The sequence below is a fragment of the Centrocercus urophasianus genome, unplaced genomic scaffold (genome assembly GCF_019232065.1).
Source record: "Centrocercus urophasianus isolate 14NV4802_14NV808 unplaced genomic scaffold, USGS_Curo_1.0 seq_1406, whole genome shotgun sequence".
NCBI lineage: Eukaryota > Metazoa > Chordata > Aves > Galliformes > Phasianidae > Centrocercus > Centrocercus urophasianus.
This window is the reverse complement of record NW_024884594.1, coordinates 33,609-52,223: the sequence shown is the minus strand read 5'-3', so window position 1 is coordinate 52,223 and position 18,615 is coordinate 33,609. Positions and strand designations below refer to the sequence as shown.

Here is an 18,615-nt window from a genome sequence, read left to right as displayed (position 1 = left end):
GAGGGGATGAGCACACTGAGCACACAGGGCTCCTGGTTACGCCACAGTTTCTGTGAGAGGCCTCAGCTGAGATTTATTGTCAGTCTGTAGTGAGAAGATGGGACTGGCAGTGGGAGCTGCCCCAGAGTCGGCCACGCCAACACCAACACCAACACCAACACCTGATGCCTCATCACAGCCCCTCACAGCTTCCTGCTCTTCTTCAGCTTGTTGCGCTGCCACGAGTTGTACTTCCGCAGGCGCCTCCAGTACTCAAGGGATTCGGGGTCCATCTCCTCCAGCTTCTTGGGGGGACCCAGGTGGATCTGGAACAGCCTGGGGGCAAACAGAGCAGGCGAGGCTGCGGTGGGGGAGGCAAAGAGCAGCTCCTGGGATCACAGGGCTGCTACAGTTGGAGGGGAGCTTTGAAGGCCGCATCTCCCCCACCCTCGGGACCCCCAGCCGGGACGCAGAGATCTGGGTGAGGCCCACATACCACTCAGGGTACTCAGAGTCGGGCTTCAGGGCCACCTCAGGGCTGTCCTTCAGGTAATTGACCCCCACGGCGTAGTTGGCCAACTTGACGGGGTCTGTGCACACCTCCGGCCCCTTCAGCTGCTCCTTTGGAGTGCTCTTCCCCTTCACCTTCACACCTGGGAGAGGGGACACGGTGATGTGAGGGGGTGTGGGCAGCTGGGGGCATGGGGCCGGGAGCTCTGGGACAGAAATAGGAGGTGGGAATGGGACACTGGAATGGGGTGGGGGAAAAGGACCCAACTGGGGCACAGAATGGGATGTGGGAATAGAATATGGGTACATGACATGGGAATGGGACCCAACTGGGACACGGGAATGGGGCACGGGATGGGATGTGGGCACAGGCAGTGGGAAAAGGACCCAACTACAACACGGGATCGGGATCCGGGAACAGGACCCAGGAACGAGACGCGGGGATGGGGCTCTGTAACGGGACCCGGCTGGGAGATGGGAACGGGACACGGGGCAGGGCCCAGTCGGGACACAGGAACGGGACTGGGATCGGGGCCCGGGCTCCAGACCCATCCCGGCCTCACCCGGTTTCTTGGCGTAGCCGCGGGCCGGGCCGGGCCGCACGGCGCTCACCGCCCTCAGCAGCAGCCGGGCGGCCATGGCGGCCGTGGGACACGCCAGGACAACTGCGAAGCGCGCATGCACGGCGGCCGCGCCCGGAAGTGGCTGCTGGGCGGGCCCGGAAGTGGACGCGGCAGCGCCCGGAAGTGGGGGGGTGGTGGCGCCCGGAAGTCGCCGCGGGGTCGGCCCGCTCCGTAAGTCCCGTCCTGACCCGTTCCGTTCCGTTCCGCTCGGGCCCGGCCGGACCGCGGCGCCTCCAGGCAGCGAGTGGCGGCTGGAGGCCGGAGGGACGACGGGAACCCCGGCTCTGGAACCCCGTGTGTTCCTCCGTGGCCCTTCCTCAGGCCCCCCCCAAGCTGCCCTGCGGCCCCTTCGTGACCCTTTGCGGCCCGCCCCGCGAGCACGGCTTGTGCGCCCCCCCTGTGCCTCTTCCTGACCCCTCTCTGCTCCCACCTTGACCCCCAACCGCCCGCTTTCTGGCCTCTCGTTCCCCCCCCTTTCCCTCCCCTATGCCTGCCCTCCCCCGTGCTCCCTCCCCGTCTCCCCCCGACCTGCCTGTTCCCTATGGAGAGCGCCATGGATTTCCAGCCGGCGCCCGATCTGCCAGCCATGGACACAGAAGAAGGGCAGCGCGGTGCCTCCCGACCCACTGTAGCCGAGGGGCAGCTGGAGGGGCCCACCTTCAGCAGCACCGCTGTGGATCAGCAGAGAAGTCCGGAGCCTGGATCGGGGCCTGCTTCAGCCATGAACCTTAACGGTGGGGATGAACAAAGCGGGCTTTGCAGGAACTCAGGAAGAGAGATGGAAGAGGGGGTGGTGACCACTGGACCACGGGGCCCCACGGACTGGAGGCCGAGAGCTGGGAGCACCTCCCAGGATACGGGACCCCCCCGCACCCCCAGCAGTGGCACCATGGAGCTGGACGAGGCACCTGAGGAGGAGCCCTCGGAGATGCAGGGTCTGCTGGCCCAGCTGCAGACCCTCAGCCCCAGTCTGTGCGACGCCCCCGACACGGCCCCTGTGGCAGGCAAGCAGGGCTATGCAGAGTGCCGGGGTGAGTGCCAGCCCTGCCCGCTGCACGTGGCCACAGGCAGGGGCCTGGCTGTGCATCCCTGCTGTGCGCAGCACTCGGCCCGCTCGCGGCCCTGCCACGGCTTGCTCTTTGCTGAGGCCGACCGGGAGGACCTGCTGAACCTCCTGTGCTACGAGGGGGGGTTGTCTGAGGCCGACACTGAGACACCCCTCACCCGCTCTGAAGTCCTGACCGGGACCAAGCTGGAGATGCTGCAGACGCATGAGGAACACACTGCTGCTGATGGGCCAGGTGGTTTGGAGGAAAGACCTTCTGGAGGCTGGATTTGTGGAGATGGGCTCAGTGAGGACAAACCCACCTGCGAGGGCAGTCGAGACAGCTCGCCAGAGCCAGCCTGGGCAGAATTGTCTCCTGCTGTGACCCCAGAGAAGAAGCGGCCGCCACAAAGCAGTGTGACCGTGAGTGCAGGCGCACGGCCGTGGTCCCCTTCGCTCTCCTTCCTTGGGGGATTTTTTGGGCAGGGGGGAGTGAGGGGCGGCGTTTCCCTGGGTCTTGTGGGACATTGTGGCACTAGGGGAGAGCACCCTTACTTGCTCTGGGCCGTGCTGTCCTGACTGTGAGGGGCGGGTTGTGCCTGTCTGATTGCTGGGGGAAGCCAGTGGGTCTAAACAGCCCCACAGCCCTGGCACCCTGTGCCCTTGCTCCTCTGGTGCTCCCCAGGCTCCCAGCCAGCGCTTCACTCTTTTGTTGCTTTGCAGAACAAGGAATCCCCCTCCTCCTGCCTGGCCTTCAAAGAAGGTGAGTTGTTTCTCTGCTTGAACTGGGAGTCTTAACCCACCGCTGCCTGCTCTGACCTGAGCATTGGGGTGCCTGGGGGAGTCCAGCTCTGCACCCAGAAGAGTCTCCCAGGGCAGAGGCATTGCTGCCACTTATTGGGAAACGTGGCTGCAGACTTGGGGTGGCTGTTTGCTCACAGTTTGCGCACAGCTGGGCATGAAGAAGCTTCAGGAATCCTGTGGGGTGCCCAGGTTTGGAAAGAGAAAAAGGAGGGTTCTGTAGAGGAAGGGGAGGCAGCCCAAGGGGGCTCTCCAGGGGAAGGGGTTGCAGCCCAAGGGTCAGCATTGGTTCCCCTGTTATGCCAGGAGCACATCTCTCGAGCGCTGAGCCACTTCCTCACATACAGAGCACAGCTAACAGGTGGCAGGAGGAAACCAGCCCCTGCTTTAGCCCTCCCAGTCTCTCAGTTCCAGGCCCCTGTGACCCAGAGGATCTGCTGGACGGTGTGATTTTTGGGGCAAAGTACCTGGGCTCCACACAGCTGGTTTCAGAGAGGAACCCTCCTACCAGCGTCCGCATGGCACAGGCACAGGAGGCTGTGGACAGAATCAAGGTGCAGGGAGGGGCACGTCCTGACCTCCTGCGGGTGCTGGGCAGCATTTTGTTGCAGGGCAGGGACCCAGCAGCGACTTCATTGAGCTGCATTGCTCTGCAGGCACCAGAGGGAGAATCCCAACCCATGACAGAGGTGGATCTGTTTGTCTCCACACAGAGGATCAAGGTGCTGACAGCTGACACACAGGTGAGCAGGGATTGTGTCTGCGTGGCCTTGGGGCTGCTGGGACCTTCCTGTCGGCTGTGGGATCTTCTCTGCCTGCCGTGATGGGGGGTCGTGCCCAGGGATGGCCAGGGGCAGCAGCTGGGAGGAGCTGTCACTCAGAGCGATGCCACTCTGGCAGAGTGGGATCTGAACCAGTGAGCCTGCATCCTCCTGGTGTGCAGCAGCGCCCGGCTGGCTCGTGTGCTGCATGGAGGGGAGGGCTGAAGGTCTGTGCTGTGTTCCCTTGCCAGGAGGCCATGATGGATCACTCCCTGCAGACCATCTCCTACATTGCTGACATCGGCTCCCTGGTGGTGCTCATGGCACGCCGCAAGCTGCCTCGGAGGGCAGAGGCGGCGGAGGAGAAGCGGCTCTACAAGATGATCTGCCACGTCTTCCACTCTGCTGATGTGAGTGGGAGCGAGCCCTGAGGGAGGGCGGGCTGCTGGGGGCTCCTGGACCCATCCTGCTGCAGGACAGCTTGGCATCGCTGTGCTGGGGCACAAAGAGTGGGAGCCCGGGCAGCTCTGCTGTGTAGAGTGGCCCAGTGAGAAAAGGAGGGGTGCGGTACTGGGAAGGGGCAGGAAGGGGCAGGGTGCCCTGCAGCTCCCAGGCCGTCTGTGCTGGACTGGGACCTGTTTGACCTGGGACTGAGCTGCTGGGACCAGTTTGGTGGTCAGGCTGTGGCCCTGAGCACAAATGTCCCCCGTCCATCCCCAGGCCCAGATCATCGCTCAGGCCATCGGGCAGGCATTTGGTGTGGCCTACCAGCGCTTCCTGGAGGCCAACAGCATTGACCCAAGTGAGCTCAGCCCTCGCCAGTACAGCCGTGCCCTTGAGGACCAGGAGCAGCACAATGCAGAGCTGACCCACTTCTCCCGGCAGGAGAACTGCAAGGATGTAAGAGCTGCTTTGGAGGGGTGGGGACAGCATGGGGTCCCCACTGAGAGGCTGAGATGCTCCCTACCAACCTAGGCCCTATCCCAGCTCGCTCTAAGCCCAGTACCCCTGTGCAGGGGATGTGGCACACACCCCAGCTCCCCGTCCCGGTCCCCCCCCCTCCTCAGGTTTGCATCCGGAAGCAGAAGGGGGAGATTCTGGGCATCGCCATCGTGGAGTCGGGCTGGGGCTCCATCCTGCCCACTGTTGTCATCGCCAACCTGATGCACGGGGGCCCTGCAGAGAGGTCGGGTGAGCTGAGCATCGGGGACCGCCTCATGTCCATCAATGGGACGAGCCTGGTGGGGCTGCCCCTCACCACCTGCCAGAGCATCATCCGGGTGAGCTGGGGCCGGGCCTGGGGGGCTCCCTGCTCTGCTAGAGATGGGAAACAGCCTGGTGGTGTCTGGGGTGTCAGTGATGATGGGGCAGAGGGGCAGGAGGGCCTGTACCTGTCCTGTGCTGATCCTCAGCCTTCCCTTGAGCAACACAGCTCTGTCCTCTCTCAACCCCTCCAAGTGACTCTCCGGAGTCTGACACATCCCCCCCTCGCTTTCCAGGAACTGAAGCACCAGACAGAGGTGATGCTGAACATAGTGCACTGCTCCCCCGTCACCACAGCGGTCATCCGGCGCCCCGACTCCAAGTACCAGCTGGGCTTCTGCGTGGAGAATGGTGTGGTGAGTGCTGTGGGGTGGGAGCAGAGCCAGGGCTGCCCGGGGTTTCTTCCACCTGCCTGGCAGAGGGACTTGCAGCCCTGGCTGTGCCTGCGCAGACAGGCCTTCAGCACTGATAGTTTCTGAGGTTTCACAGGGCTCTGTGCCACGGTGGAAGGTTCCTCGTTGCTCTCCCACAGTGCTGTTGTTTGGTTTTGTCTCCTTGGTGCTCGTCAACTGTTTGCTTTGGGGCTGGTGGCTCCTGGCTCCCTTGGCGTGTCCTTGGTGCCATTTGTCGCAGTCCTTGCTGGAGAAGCAGGGCTCAGGGTGGTGGTTGTACCCGGCCGTGGGACGTGAGCACGGCTCACCAGCATTCCTTGCTCCCCAGATCTGCAGCCTGATGCGCGGGGGCATCGCTGAGAAGGGCGGCATCCGTGTGGGGCACCGCATCATCGAGATCAACGGGCAGAGCGTGGTGGCCACACCTCACGAGAAGATCATCCAGATCCTCACGCAGGCGGTCAGCGAGGTGAGCAGAGCAGCAGGGTGGGCGCCTGCCCCCGCGCTCCCATGGCTGCAGACGGCGCAGGCCGGGCTCGGGGTCCTCGCCCTGACAGCCTCCAGCCTGGAGCTGCCATCTCCCAGCTGATCTGAGCATCTCTGTGCAGGTCCACATCAAGACCATGCCAGCCTCCACGTACCGCCTGCTGACGGGGCAGGAGCAGCCCGTCTTCCTCTGAGTGCTGCCTGGGCCCAGCTGTCACTGCACGCCCCTGGGGGCCACCGCTCTGCCTGCTGCCCCTGCTCTGCCACCAGAGCCCTCTGGCCCCCGCAGGGCCTCATCCTGCTCACTTTCAGTTGGACTCGGGGTGCGATAGGAAGCTGTGGGCCGATGCTCAGCTTTAGCAGCGTTAGGGTCTGCAGCGACCCTTCTCCACATCCATTCACCCCTCTCTGCCTCAGTGCCTGCGCAGTGCTGCCCCCTGCTCCTTAAGGTCCCTTGCCTTGGCCTGGTGCTGGCAGGGGAGAGGGGACCCTGCACAAAAGGCCGCCCCCTTTTCCATCACTACGGATCGTGCTTTCACACTCACCAAAGGTGCCTTTTCCCAGGTGGGGCTGGAACTGTGCTCCAGGGGCTCATCCCAGGCAGTCCTGAGCAGCTCTGCCTCTGCACCCTGAGGTGTGGGTGTACACTGGCACCCCAAGGGAGAGCCAGCAGCCCCCAGACTCAGCCTTAAGGGCAGCAGCACCCTCAGCACCCGCTCCTCCTCCCCAGCTTTGCCAGGGGCCTGCTGGGCTGCAAACAACACCTTGTTGGCCCTGTTGAACTGAGCTGGGAAACTACCTCTGCTTCCTCAGCACTGCCTTGAACCGTTCTGCGTGCACAGTGGTACCCCTCAGGGCTGTTCCTTTGTGCAACCAAAGGGAACACGGCGTTGCCACGTCTCACAGAGCTTGGGGATGTGAACCCCACAGACCTGCCTGCAGCTGAGGGCTTCGTGGGGATGCGTTGTTCACAAGGGGACAGCTGGGACCCTTTGCCCAAGGTGGCCTGTCACAACTTTGCCTGTGTGGTTGGTTGATGTAAAAAATAAAAGTTTGGGGCAATGCTGAAGGCTGCATCTCACCCTGCTGGGCTGCAGCTGAGGAAGCTCAGCTCAAGGGATGCAGCCCTGAGCCCACTGCAGTGCCAGACATCAGCCCGAGGCTGCTGCCCTCAGGAGGGTCCTGCGCTGGTGCTTACAAGCAGAAGGCTGAGGGCCCTGGCCATGGAAGGGTGTGGATCCCAGCAAGGCTGCCCTGCTGCACCTCTGCCCTGCATGCTGTCACACAACACACACAGCAGCAGCCCATCCTACTCAAAACGTCCCCTTTATTTCATCCTGAGGCAGTGGATGAAGCAGGGGAAGGAGGCACTTGGTGGCGCAGGCACAGCCCGCCCAGCTGGGGGTGTTGCGTGGCACTGCAGGGCTGTCACCCAGCCCTGGTGGCACGGAGCTGCGGTAGGACTGAGGGGCCCTGTGGGGCAGAGACACACAGTGATGCTCGGGGGTCGTGCACAGACATCGATCTCACTACACATCTGTAGCTGGACCCCACTCGTAGCCTTCGTCCTCATCTGAGTCATCCCTGGCTTGTGTGAATCTCTTCCTCATGGCCTCGTGCTCATAATCCCTGCAGGAGGAAATGCTGCAGTGACATCTGGGACTGATCGATGGAGGCAGTCGCTGCCACGCAGGGTGAGGCTGCGCAGAGCTGGCCCCGGCACGCAGCGTACCTGAGGTGTTCCTGCGCCCACTGTCCCTGATGCTCGGTCACCTGTGAACAAACAGGTAGATGTGAGAGGGGGCAGGCAAGAATTGTGCCCCAGCTGGAGACTGGGCTGCGTTCCCCTAGGGCAAGGTGGGCAAGGCACCAACACCGGACCTGCAGACATCAGAGGTGACAGCCCTTCTGCCAGGGCCACAGGGGATAGGAATCGCCCCCTGTGCCCCTCATACAGCTGCGGGGGACCCAGCTGCTCACTCACATCGTGACTGGGGTACGTCTGCGCCGGCTCAGAGGAGCGGGACAGTGCAGGATGGCCGTAGGCATCCTCCGCCTCGCCGTCGGTGTAGGCGCCCCCCTCACCATCCGTGTCATCGTAGTCGCTGTTGGCGTGGCTGTCGCAGGTCAGGTAGCCCGAAGCCGCCCTGCTGGGAGGGTTCAGCAGCTCCAGGCTGTCCTCCAGCGCCGCGTCCACCTGCGGATGGGGACAATGAAGACCCCGGGTCTCTGGGCACCAAGAGAGCGGACGCAGCCCTGTGCGGCCCCTGCAGGGCTCAGCCTTTCCGCCCCATACGTGCTCTGCTGCCGTCCAGATGGGCTGGCTCTGCTGCTTCCTGATGATGCTCTTGATCTCCTCATACCAGGAGTTGCCGCTGCCGCTGAGGGTGATGGTAGCCGTGAAGAGGTGGCTGCAGTATTTCTTCATCTTGCTGGCCTGGGCGTAGAGGCGCCGGGAGCTCTTCCTGGAGTCAGGTGCCAGCCACTGGCGCATGGCCTTGATGCCCTGCCGGCTCTCGGGCTCGCAGAACACCACCACAGGGTAATACTGCACGTAGTTGAGGCGCTCCACCGCCGAGGGCGTGATGTCCAGCAGTGCGTGCTTGTCCTGGGGCAGGGCACCAGCGCTCAGCCCTGCTGGGGACAGGGTCACCCACCTGGCTGCCAGCACACGGGGAAAGTCTTGCAAGCTCTCACCTTTTCAGCAATCTGCCGCACCGAATCCAGCTTGATGACCTTAGACGACGCCCCATCTCGTGGCACACTCGCTGCAGGACAAGACAACAGGGTTTGAGAGGGGCTGGGGCAGTTGTGCCATCCCTGTGGGTCTGGCCTTGTCAGGCCCCAGGGCCGTGTGCCTCCATGGGGGCTGTCTGGGACCTGGCTTGCCTCACGGTGCGTGGGGAGGGGGTGCCTGAGTCCAAGAGGGTGCTGGGGTGTCATGGAGTGGTCACAAGGAAGGATCAGGACAGAGTAAAAAGCTCCCAAAGCCACCTACACCAACGTTCAGCTGCTAAGCAAAATTCACCCCCACTGTGGAGGGGACTTACGTGCAATCTCAAAGAGCTCGGGCTGTTCCATGCTCAGTTTCTGCATGGCAATGTCTGTGATGGGGCCCAGGATCACCACCGGCCGCTTGAAACTGGCTGTGGGGAGAAGACAGAGCAGCTCAGGGGGGCTGGGCTGGGCAGCCCTAGGGCTGAGGACCCTGGGTGGGTCAGGCAACCCACCTTCCTTCAGAACCACCCTCTCATATGGGGGGTAGTGGCCCTGCTTTGTGAGAGCAGACAGGTCCTCACGGCTCTTCCGCAACATCTTCTTGGCTCCCCGCAGGCCCCGCAGCTTCCAAAACTCAGCCCGTGCCCCCAGCGGGTTGGTGCCAGGTGTGGCTTTCAGCACGGACTCCAGGCTGGCAAACTGCTCGGCCCTGGGAAGGGAAAGGGCTCAGGATCTGCAGCCTCTGGATTTACTCCTTCCATCCAAGGAGTCAGGCAGGAGTCAAGGTCCCCACTTGGTGACATGGCCGATTCAGGCTGGAAAGCCCCTCCGGGACCTCCGTCAACCACAGCATCAACAACCCCACCCCAGGCACCAGGAAGGCGTTTCACCAGCTCACACTTCCCACCACCACCCTTCAGCCCTGGCCCAGCTCTTACTGGGCCCAGCACCCACATCCCTGTATCACTAGGAAGCCATCCCCTGCTTCTGCCCCCAGCGGGGCCATTCCTGGCTCTTTCCCTACCTGCTCTGGTTGGGGATGATGCCCTTTTCCTGCTCCTGCAGGTCCCTGCCCATGCGCACAGCCAGCCAGTGCCCCAGCCTGCCGCGGTACATGGTGTCCAGCACATGGAAGACGTCCCCACGGGCAAAGCTGAGCCCCGACGGCGTGTCCTTCTCATAGTCAAAATGCGTCCGGATGTAGAAGGAGTCGCGCACGTTGGAGGAGATCATCTTCCTGTAAACTGGAGCCCGGGGTGAGAGTGAGCACGAGGGAAGAGCGGGTAGAGGAGGAATTGGGAGTGGAGGAATGTGCTGGGCTGGGTGCGATCTACCACAGCAGCCCTCAGTGCCAAGGAGGCTCTGGGGACACCTTGTCTACGCGTGGTGCTCTTGGGCACAGTGGGGACAGCGGGACTCGGCCCCACAGCACACAGTGGCCATTTCAAGCTGATCCACGGAGCCAGAAACCCCCCTGCTCCAGGATGCCACTGCACAGATGGTTCTCCAGGGTCATCCAGTGCTCTCCCATCACCTCTCAGGGGGAGAGGAGGATGGCGTGGGGAAGAAGGACCGCATTGTGGGGCAGAAAGAGTTGTGGGGAGCTGAGCAGTCCGATGCTCACTCAGAAGAGATGGAGACACATGAGCCCAGGAAGTCACCAGCCATCACTCACTGTCCTGCTTGCTCTGGATCCACAAAGTGACGTCCTCCCCCGGCGGGATCTTCATGAGGCACTGCACTGCCTCCTCACGGGTCAGGTTCTGGAAACTGGTGCTGTTCACCTGCGTGGGAAAGCACTCCGATGTGTCCCACCAGTGGGATGGAGGGCACGGCTTCCAAGGTGAACTCAGGGCAGGGGGCCCTGGGGGTAGGAGGGGGAACTGGCCCCTGCTACCCAAGTGCCTGCCACAACCCCTGGGTGATCCTGGGGACGGCTCCTCTGGTGCCTGGACCCTGCTGGGTGTTAGCACAGTGCTGGGGACAGGACCATCCCCTACCAACACTGCCTCAAAATGATGCCCAGTGGGAGAAATCCAAACAGCATGAGGGGTATTGGGCACAGAAGGGACAGGGACAAACCAGGCACTAAAGCATTCGGTGCCACTCCTGCTCCCAGCTACCTGCAGGATCTGGTCCCCTTCCTCGATGTCCTGGCTGTCGGCTGGGCTCCCCTCCTGCACACTCGACACGAAGATGCCCACGTTGTTCCCACCAGCCAGCTGCAGCCCCACGCTCCTGGCCTTCACAAACTGCACAACTCTGGAGTCAGGACCGTACCTGCCCAGTGGAGGCTGCAGTCAGCATGGTGGCGACGTGCTGGTGGTCACCAGTGCTGAACCCCCAGCCCTGGAGCTGCCTTGGGGCAGATCCCTGTCTGCTCAGCCCTTCCCACCACCTCTTGCAGAGACTTACCCGTCCCTGGGGGCAGCTTGGGCACTGGGTCTGCTGCGGGGGCTGTGGTGGCCATCCTGTTCCACAGCTTCCAGCATGTCTGCAGGGAAGGAGAGCTGGTTCAGGAAGTGCTGGTGTCTGTGTGCTTCCCCAGACCACAGAGACACAGGGAGAGCTGGTGGGATGGGAGTGGGGATACGGAGGAGCCTGGAGCCTGCTCAGAGCCCTCAGCTCCCCCCAGGCCGATCTGAGTCACTCACCACGGCCCAGGGCATCGTCCATGTTTGTGTTGGTTGCAGCACTCCTGCTTGATCGTCTCCTCTCTCTGGAACAGAGTCAGGGCAGGATTTAAGGAGGGCGAGGAGATGAGGGTTTGATCAGCATGGGCAAGATGGGGGCCAAAATGCAGAGCCACCTCCAGTGAGCTGGCTCCAGCATAGAGGAGAACCAGGCCCTCCAGACAGGCAGAGAGCATGGGGGAAAGAAGGAGGGCTCACAGGGACACGGGGATGGGGACATAGCATGGCTTACCCTGGTGAATTCATCCTGGCAGCAGCTGGAAGTTGTGGGGAGGTCTTGGGGGATGGTGGGTGGGACAGGTCAGAGTCGATGTCGGAGATATCTGCAGTGACAGAAAGCGAGAGGCATCAGTGCCCGTCCAGTCCCCACGCTGCGCAGTGGGAGCCCAGTACTGCCACTCTGCCCCCTCACCGTCCATCCGGGAGCTGTCGCTCTGGTAGTCTTCCATGCTGGGGATGTTGATCAGGAACTGCCGGTGGTCCCGGAGGACGAGCAGGGTCAGGATCCCCTCCGTCTGCTCAATGAGCCGCTGGGTGTCAGCCAGGGACATGTCCTTGCTGGCCACCCCGTTGATCTGGAGGGGCAGAGCAGGAAGGCCTCAGGGTGCTCGCTCCTGGGAAAGGCACCCCAGGAAAACCCTGATCACACAGAGCTGCTCCCACCGCAGCATTCCCAGGTCCCTTCCCCGTGCCTGCAAACCAGCCTCCATTCTTCCGTTTTATCCTCCCCAGACACCTCGAGCATCGTTTCACCTGTCGTGCCCCAAACACCTCATCATGTACCAAACTGCTCGTCGGCTGCTCCCCCAGCAGGGACACCCACCCACAGCACCCGACTGGTGCCACGGGGATAGGAGGGTGGAGGTGACAAGCTGCTGCCCCTGGCACCAAGTGGAGCTGGTCCCCAAGAGCCCAAGAGCCTGTGTGCAGTGCCAAGGGGTGGCCAGGGAGCAAGGCAGGATATGTGCCCCAGGCAGAGCTGCCTCCAGTCCAGCTGCAGTCCCCCACAGCCAACCTAACACACCCTCAGCTTGTCCCCTGCAGTGACACAAGCCAGCGACAAGCCAACCAAAAGAGAGATACTGAGTCCCCCCAAGTGCTGTGCAACCCTTGTTGCTCCATACCTTCAGGATGAGGTCTCCCTCCTGCAAGGAGCTGCGCCTCGCTGCCAGCCCGCTCTCCACTATGTGTTTGATGAAGAGCTGGCTGCCCAGCTTCAGGCCGTACTCTGCATCAGAGAACCTGCGGCAGTGCTGGGGCTGGGCAGAAGCGGGACCCCCTCAAAGTTCCCCCTCGCCACCACCCCACAAGCACACTCCAGCTCCCATCAGGCCATCAGCAAGCCCCAGAGCCGAGCTGTGACACCCTGCGTTGAGGCCAGCAGGCTCAGTGCCTGCAGCACAGCACACGCTGCCCCAGTGCTGCATGCCAGAGCCTCACTCCGGGGACACGCAGCCACCGACCAGACAAAACCCAGGCACGCAGGGAGCGGGCAGGCCCTACCTTCATCCTCCTTCTTCTTCACCAGCACTGATGTGATGGGTTTCGTCGGCACATCCCGGCGCGGCAGCCGTTTGAACCCCGACACCAGCGCCAGCCCGTTGGTGTCCCCTTCAGGGCCGAAGCCGTTGGCGGAGCGGTGCCGGCCGTAACCCCTGTGCTCCGAGCCGCTGTCAGGGCTCTGCCTCCAGTGGCTGCTGTCCTGGCTTCGCCTCCGGCTGCGGGACGACTTGCAGTGGCGGCGGTCGTCCTGGTGATGACCAGAGCTCCTCTCGCTGGACGAGTCTCCATCGTAGCCCTGGTTGTGGTCCAGGTCATCTCGGGAGCGGTGCTGGCTGGCGCTGCGCAGGGCCGGATCCCCACGAGGGTCGTAGTCCTCGTCTGAGTCGTAGCGCCGGGTCACAGCAGGGGATGCGGGGCTGCTCTTGCTCGCGGGGAGGTGGATTTTCTTTTGTCTTTTCAGTGTCTGCAAGTGGAAAGAAAGAAAGAAGGGATGCAGATGAGGCGATTTCCCAGCCCAGAATACAAACCATGGGTACTCTGAGGTGGCGGAGAAATGTGCCGCAACAGGAGCTTTGCCCAGAGCCACCGTGCACCCTGCAAACAGACAGAGGGACACAGGGACACACGGACAGGACAGGGACAAGCACAGAGCCGTCCCACTGCAGGGCACACTCACAATGTTGGCGATCTTGCCGCAGGACTTAATTGTCTGGATGGCGAAGGAGGATGAGACATTCTCCATGGAAAGGCCGTTCACCATCACAATTTGATCCCTCCTCCTGTGAGGGAAAGGCAGCCGTGGCTCTGCATGGGGTTGTAGCAGCAACTTGCTGCCCTTCCGGTCCCTGCCGGCAGCGATGAGCCCCACTGCACCCCCACATCCCCGTGAACTCACTGAAGCTGGCCAAACGCCGGTCCCCTGGACACCACATCTGAGACAAAGACCGCCGTGTCCCCAGTCACCTTGTTGGGATGGTCCCGGCCACCCGAAACGGCAAAACCGAAGCCCCGATGAGGGTCCTAGAAGGGAGGGGCAGAGAGGAGCTCACAGCCTGTCCCCAACACCGCCATCCCACGGCCACCTCAGCCACGCTCACCTTGCTCAGCGTCACCGTGTGCTGCTCCCAGATCAGCATCTCCTCCATGGCAGCCACCTGCCAACGCAAGTGAGGGAGGGTGAGTGCTGAGGCTGAGCGATGCCTCGGCTGCAGCCCAGGGGCCGGGGGCACAGATCGGCTCCGGCTCTTTTGTGCAGCCACCAGCCCCTTCCTCTGTCCTGCTTTGGGCTGTAAGGCAGAGCCGAAGCAAGGGCTTTCAGCATCAGCCGAGCCGCAGGCACTGGGGATACGAGGGTGCTGCGGATGGGGCACCTGCCAGCTGCCATCGCCGTGTCCCCACTGCCCTCCCTGCCCCAGCAGCCAGCAGCCCCCAGTGCTGCCTCTGACGGTGCACCCATGCCCTCCCAGCTGCTCAGCTCAGGCCCTGGTGTGACCACAGAGCTGGTGGCTCTGCTGACCACTGCACCTGGCTTCGCCCTTTGGTTTTCCCCAAAGCCAACAGTTTCCACTTAGGACAGAAACCTCACTGGGATGCACGTGCAGGCTGAAGCACAGCCCTGCACAGGGTGTGGGATCGGGATCCCCTCCAGCAGCTCCCAGCACCCTGGAGAGGCACAGAATCTGTGCACCAGGAGGGGAAAATCCTGCAAACAAAGCCGGAGAGACCGCGGAAGCTGCCGTGGGGCGGTGGCTCCCGCAGCTGTTTTACAGCCTCTATCTCAAGGGTCATCTGGGCACGGAAAAGCAAACCGGGAGGGCCGGGCGACGCCGTGATGGATCAACCACAGCCAAGGAAATCGCGGTGAGATTGTAACGCCGTCGTGCAGCGCGGCAGGGAACGGACAGCCGGCAGCTCCGTGCGGTGCCACCGCCGCCCGGCTCCCGCCTGCTCCCCGCAGCCAGCAACCGCGCAGGACAGGGCCGCCTCTGCCCCCCGGCCCCGAGCCCACCTCGGTGACCCCCCCGCAGCCTTCCCAGGATCTCCCATTCCCACCCGGGCGAGCAGCGCACCTGGAACCGCACGGCCATGCTGCGGCACGGGGCCCTCGGCAGGTGGCCGCTGCACCCACGGCTCGGCTCGGCACCCGCAGCACGGCACGGCTCGGCACGGCACGCACGGTCACGGCTTGGCACAGCCCGCCTCCGCCGCACCCCGCCGCCTCGGGGCGTGCCCACGTGGGGCTGGGCGGGCACCGCAGGTGACAGGGGATCTGCGCTCCCTGTTGGCACGGCACGGCGCAGCGTGGTGCGGCACGGCACGACATGGCATGGCATGGCACTGCAAGGCACTGCACTGCACTGCAAGGCACGGCACGGCACTGCACGGCACTGCACGGCACGGCACGGCACTGCACGGCACTGCACGGCACGGCACGGCACGGCACTGCAAGGCACGGCACGGCACTGCACGGCATGGCACGGCATGGCACTGCACGGCACTGCACTGCACGGCACTGCACAGCACTGCACGGCACGGCACGGTGCAGCCCTGCACGGCACGGCACGGCATCAGTCGGGCTGCCGCAGCAAATCGCTCAGGGCTCTGAACGGCCGCTGCATCTCCCGGGGCTCCCGTTACCCACTGGTTCTGCTGTAACAGATCTACAAAGACTGTAGCCAGTGTTGGCCACTGGCTCTGCCATAGCAGATCTCCAAGGGCTCAGAATGGCCGCTGCCCTTCCCTCAACAGATTTCTTAGGGTTCCCGTTACCCTCTGGTTCTGCCATAGCAGATGTACACAGACTCCCATTGATCGCTGGTTCTGCCATAGCAGATCTGCCAGGGCTCTCGTTGGTCAATGCTTCTGCCATAGCAGACCTCTCAGGGCTCCCACTGTCCATCGCCCATCCATGATGGCAGCAGCCCCCAGCTCTGGCCCTGCTGCCTGTGTGCCTGTCCTGTGCCACCCACAGGTCCCTGTCCTGCCTGGGGGCTGCAGCATGGTGCTGCCAGGGGCCAAAGTGTTGCTCTGGGCCCCAGTACAGCTCACCACCTCTGGGCCCCCGTGAGCCCACTCACATTGACAACTGGGGCTGGAAACCCCACGGCCCCACATGAGAACCGCAGCACAGCACCAGTGGGTCCACAGGCACCCAAAATGAATGCTGATGCCCATGGGAAATACCTGTCCCTGGGGTCACAGTGAGTGTGGACACAGCTCCAAAGAGGGCAGAGCTCAGGGCAAGCATGCAGCCCCAGACACACCAAAAGAGCCCCAAAATGCCAGCACAGAGTAACAAGCAGAGTGACGCAATCATTCACCTGATCCTGGGAATAAGCCAGGCTGAGAGCACAGGGCAAAGTCCAGGAGGCCGGCCCACAACACCCAACATCACCGGTCATCGAAACCAGCCCCAGCACCACCCACAGGGAGCCACAGCTTCAGTGGACCCCAAACTGTATCTCCTACCCATCACTAGGACGTGGTAAACTGACCTCACGTTTGCATCCTGCAGCTCTCTGCCCTTGTGGGGGTGAAGGGACAGTGAGACAACAGGCAGTTCCCTCTCTCCGGGAATTGCCCGTAGGGACACCAAGCCCCCATTCTGCCCTCAGCCTCCCCGGGGGCCCTGCCTCGAGCTAAAGGCCGAGACTGGCAGCCAGAGAAGCCGGCTCAGCCGGTTCCTGACAGAAACCAACCCGCACCCAAAGTGGCCCCACCGGGGAAGGCGGTATCTGGGCTGAGCACACCATGGTCCAGCCCAATGCATCAGGAGCCCCAACGTGCCCCATTCACATTGAGATGCCCCCCGCAGCCCACCCAGTTCTGCCAAGCCACCCGTCCCTTGTCTAGCATCAGCCATGCAGGAAGGCATCGCTGAGGTTCCAGCCCCAACAGCAGCCCCCCAGCACCCGACCGAGCCCCAGCTGCATCCCAGAGCTCATCCTGATCCTGCCCTGGTGCTGGGAGCTGCCCCAGCTGGGTGTACAAAGGTGGAATGGAGGCATGGCCTCCAGGCTGGGGTGTGGAGCCACAATGACAGGGTTCCAGCTCTGCATCCTCAAGCCCACACAGCTTGTAGCCACAGCACCCCAAGGAGGGCACACCCTGCCCAGGTCTCCCCGCCAACATCCAAAGTGCCCTGGGGCTTCTCTTCCCAATCTATCCCCATGGTTGGGGCAGAGCTCCAGGAGGGTCCTCAGACCCCCTCCTGGGGCTGCTGGGCACAGGCAGCCCATAGCTGTGTCCCAGGTCCCCAGCACTCACCGTGTTGTGGCTCGTCCCCCGCGGCTGAATGTGACCAGGAAGGAACTGAGAGCCAGGGCTGGTGGCAGCGGTGACATTCCTGGGTGCTGCCTTGCGTAACCCTTTGTGGGCCAGACGCTGCCTGCGGGAGGGAGACAACAGGAGCTGAGGGTCCCTGGGCAGCTCCAGCAGCACAGTGGAAATCCCGGGGGGGGCTGTCTGCTACTCCCCCAGGCTAGTGGCTCAGCCACATCTGCTCCCATTCTCAGCCTCAGGTAGAGACAGGGCACCTGGGGACATGGGGTGGCAGTGCCTGAGGATGGGGTACTGCACGGGGTTCTGTGCCACCTGTGCTGCCTAGAGCACCCATGGGTGCCTCAGGCCCCAAAGGGCGCAGGGACGCTGCCAGCTGCCAGCTCACCCACGGCACCAATGCTGGGGGGCCACATTGGAGAAAATGTGACCCCCCTTCCACCCAGCGGCGGCTGCCACCTGCCTTCCTCCCCATCCCTTCTGCCTGGCCCCCACCTCGCTACGGGCCCGGTGCCCTTCCTCCTGCCGCCGGGTGTGATTCCAGCCACAGAGATCAGCTCCACGCAGCGGCTCCCGGCTCCAGCAGCCTGCGTTTGGTTCCCGTGGGGCTGCGGCGGGCCGAGGCCCCGTGCCAGGGCATCGCGGGGGGACCAATTCCTCCGGAATCCCCCCGCCACCAGCGGCCACCCCGGGGTTGGGGACATGGCGACGTCCCCGTCCGAGTGCCGCCGCTCGCCGCTCGTCTCGCAGGAGGACGGGGCGGCTCGGACGGTCCCCTCCCGGTCCCCTCCCTCGCAGGGACGCGGCCCAGGCCCCTCGGGGGCACGGCGGGGCGGCCGAGCAGCATCATTAGGGCTGGCGGGGAATGCGGCCCATTGCCGGGCGGGTTTCACAGCCCGGGGAAGCCACGGCCGTCCCCTGAGCCACGCCGTGTTCAGGGCGAGACGTCACGGGCCGGGGGCTGCCCACCGCAGCCTCTCGCAGGGCCCAGCTGCCGCTAGGTGGCGCCGACGGCCGGAGGGCGCGGGGCTCGGCCTGGGGCCACAGGATGCGGTGGGGCCGAGCGGGGCTTTGGAACCGAGAGGGGGAGCGGCTCCACGGCACGGAGCGACCCCGGCGGTCTCAGCGCGGCTCCGATGCACCGGGCCCGGCAAGGGGGAATCCAACCGCGGGGCAGCAGTAGGCCCCGCTGCCATGGCAACGGCCCGGCCCCGCTGCCATAGCGACGCTTAGGTCCCGCCCTCTGCGCGCCGGCACAGCTGGCGCCTCTCTGTCTCCGCCGCTCTATGGTACGCTGGGCCCCATTCCCGTCCCCGCTCCTCCCATCCCACTCCGGTCCCAATCCCGGTCCCGATCTCGGTCCCGGTTCCGAGGACTATCGCGACACTCAGATTCCGCGTCGCGATTAGTTCTGACGGAAGGGGACAACCCCACTTCCGGCTGTAGCCGCGGCCCACTTCCGGCCTGAGCCGCCGGGGCGTGTCTGGCCGCGGCGCCTCCCGCGCTCTATGGTCCCCACCGTTCCCAGGCTGCTCAGCGGCGGCTGCCGGAGCCGGGAGGAGC

The 18,615-nt window shown here is 63.8% G+C and overlaps 3 protein-coding genes across 7 annotated transcripts; 1 reads left to right on the top strand and 2 right to left on the bottom strand.

The window, feature by feature from the left end:
- Positions 1-47: 47 nt before the first annotated feature.
- On the bottom strand, positions 48-1,139 carry MRPL54 (mitochondrial ribosomal protein L54). Its single transcript, XM_042815144.1, has 3 exons — positions 1,053-1,139; positions 476-632; positions 48-315 (listed from the first exon to the last, which is right to left on the bottom strand). Exons 1-3 carry the CDS (start codon positions 1,126-1,128, stop codon positions 183-185), a joined length of 366 nt encoding a protein of 121 aa, XP_042671078.1. The 5' UTR covers positions 1,129-1,139; the 3' UTR covers positions 48-182.
- Positions 1,140-1,286: 147 nt separating this feature from the next.
- Positions 1,287-6,929, top strand: APBA3 (amyloid beta precursor protein binding family A member 3). Its single transcript, XM_042815138.1, has 10 exons — positions 1,287-2,580; positions 2,881-2,920; positions 3,367-3,512; positions 3,615-3,701; positions 3,971-4,129; positions 4,440-4,619; positions 4,787-4,999; positions 5,219-5,338; positions 5,703-5,843; positions 5,983-6,929. Exons 1-10 carry the CDS (start codon positions 1,654-1,656, stop codon positions 6,052-6,054), a joined length of 2,085 nt encoding a protein of 694 aa, XP_042671072.1. The 5' UTR covers positions 1,287-1,653; the 3' UTR covers positions 6,055-6,929.
- A 238-nt stretch (positions 6,930-7,167) lies between these two features.
- Positions 7,168-17,356, bottom strand: TJP3 (tight junction protein 3). Of its 5 annotated transcripts, none has more exons than XM_042815133.1 (20): positions 17,041-17,161; positions 13,872-13,928; positions 13,670-13,794; positions 13,451-13,553; positions 12,775-13,237; positions 12,396-12,499; positions 11,684-11,846; positions 11,504-11,594; positions 11,233-11,297; positions 10,994-11,072; positions 10,702-10,858; positions 10,254-10,362; positions 9,603-9,822; positions 9,091-9,287; positions 8,911-9,006; positions 8,558-8,628; positions 8,157-8,468; positions 7,845-8,057; positions 7,593-7,633; positions 7,168-7,489 (listed from the first exon to the last, which is right to left on the bottom strand). In XM_042815133.1, the coding sequence occupies exons 2-20, from the start codon at positions 13,917-13,919 to the stop codon at positions 7,390-7,392; spliced, it is 2,757 nt and encodes a 918-aa protein (XP_042671067.1). In that variant the 5' UTR covers positions 13,920-13,928; positions 17,041-17,161; the 3' UTR covers positions 7,168-7,389. The 5 variants fall into 5 exon arrangements, with proteins under 5 accessions (XP_042671067.1, XP_042671071.1, XP_042671069.1 ...); XM_042815137.1 differs by lacking the exon at positions 17,041-17,161 and adding an exon at positions 14,844-14,922; XM_042815135.1 differs by having other exon boundaries at positions 12,775-13,553; positions 17,041-17,356.
- Positions 17,357-18,615: the final 1,259 nt, after the last annotated feature.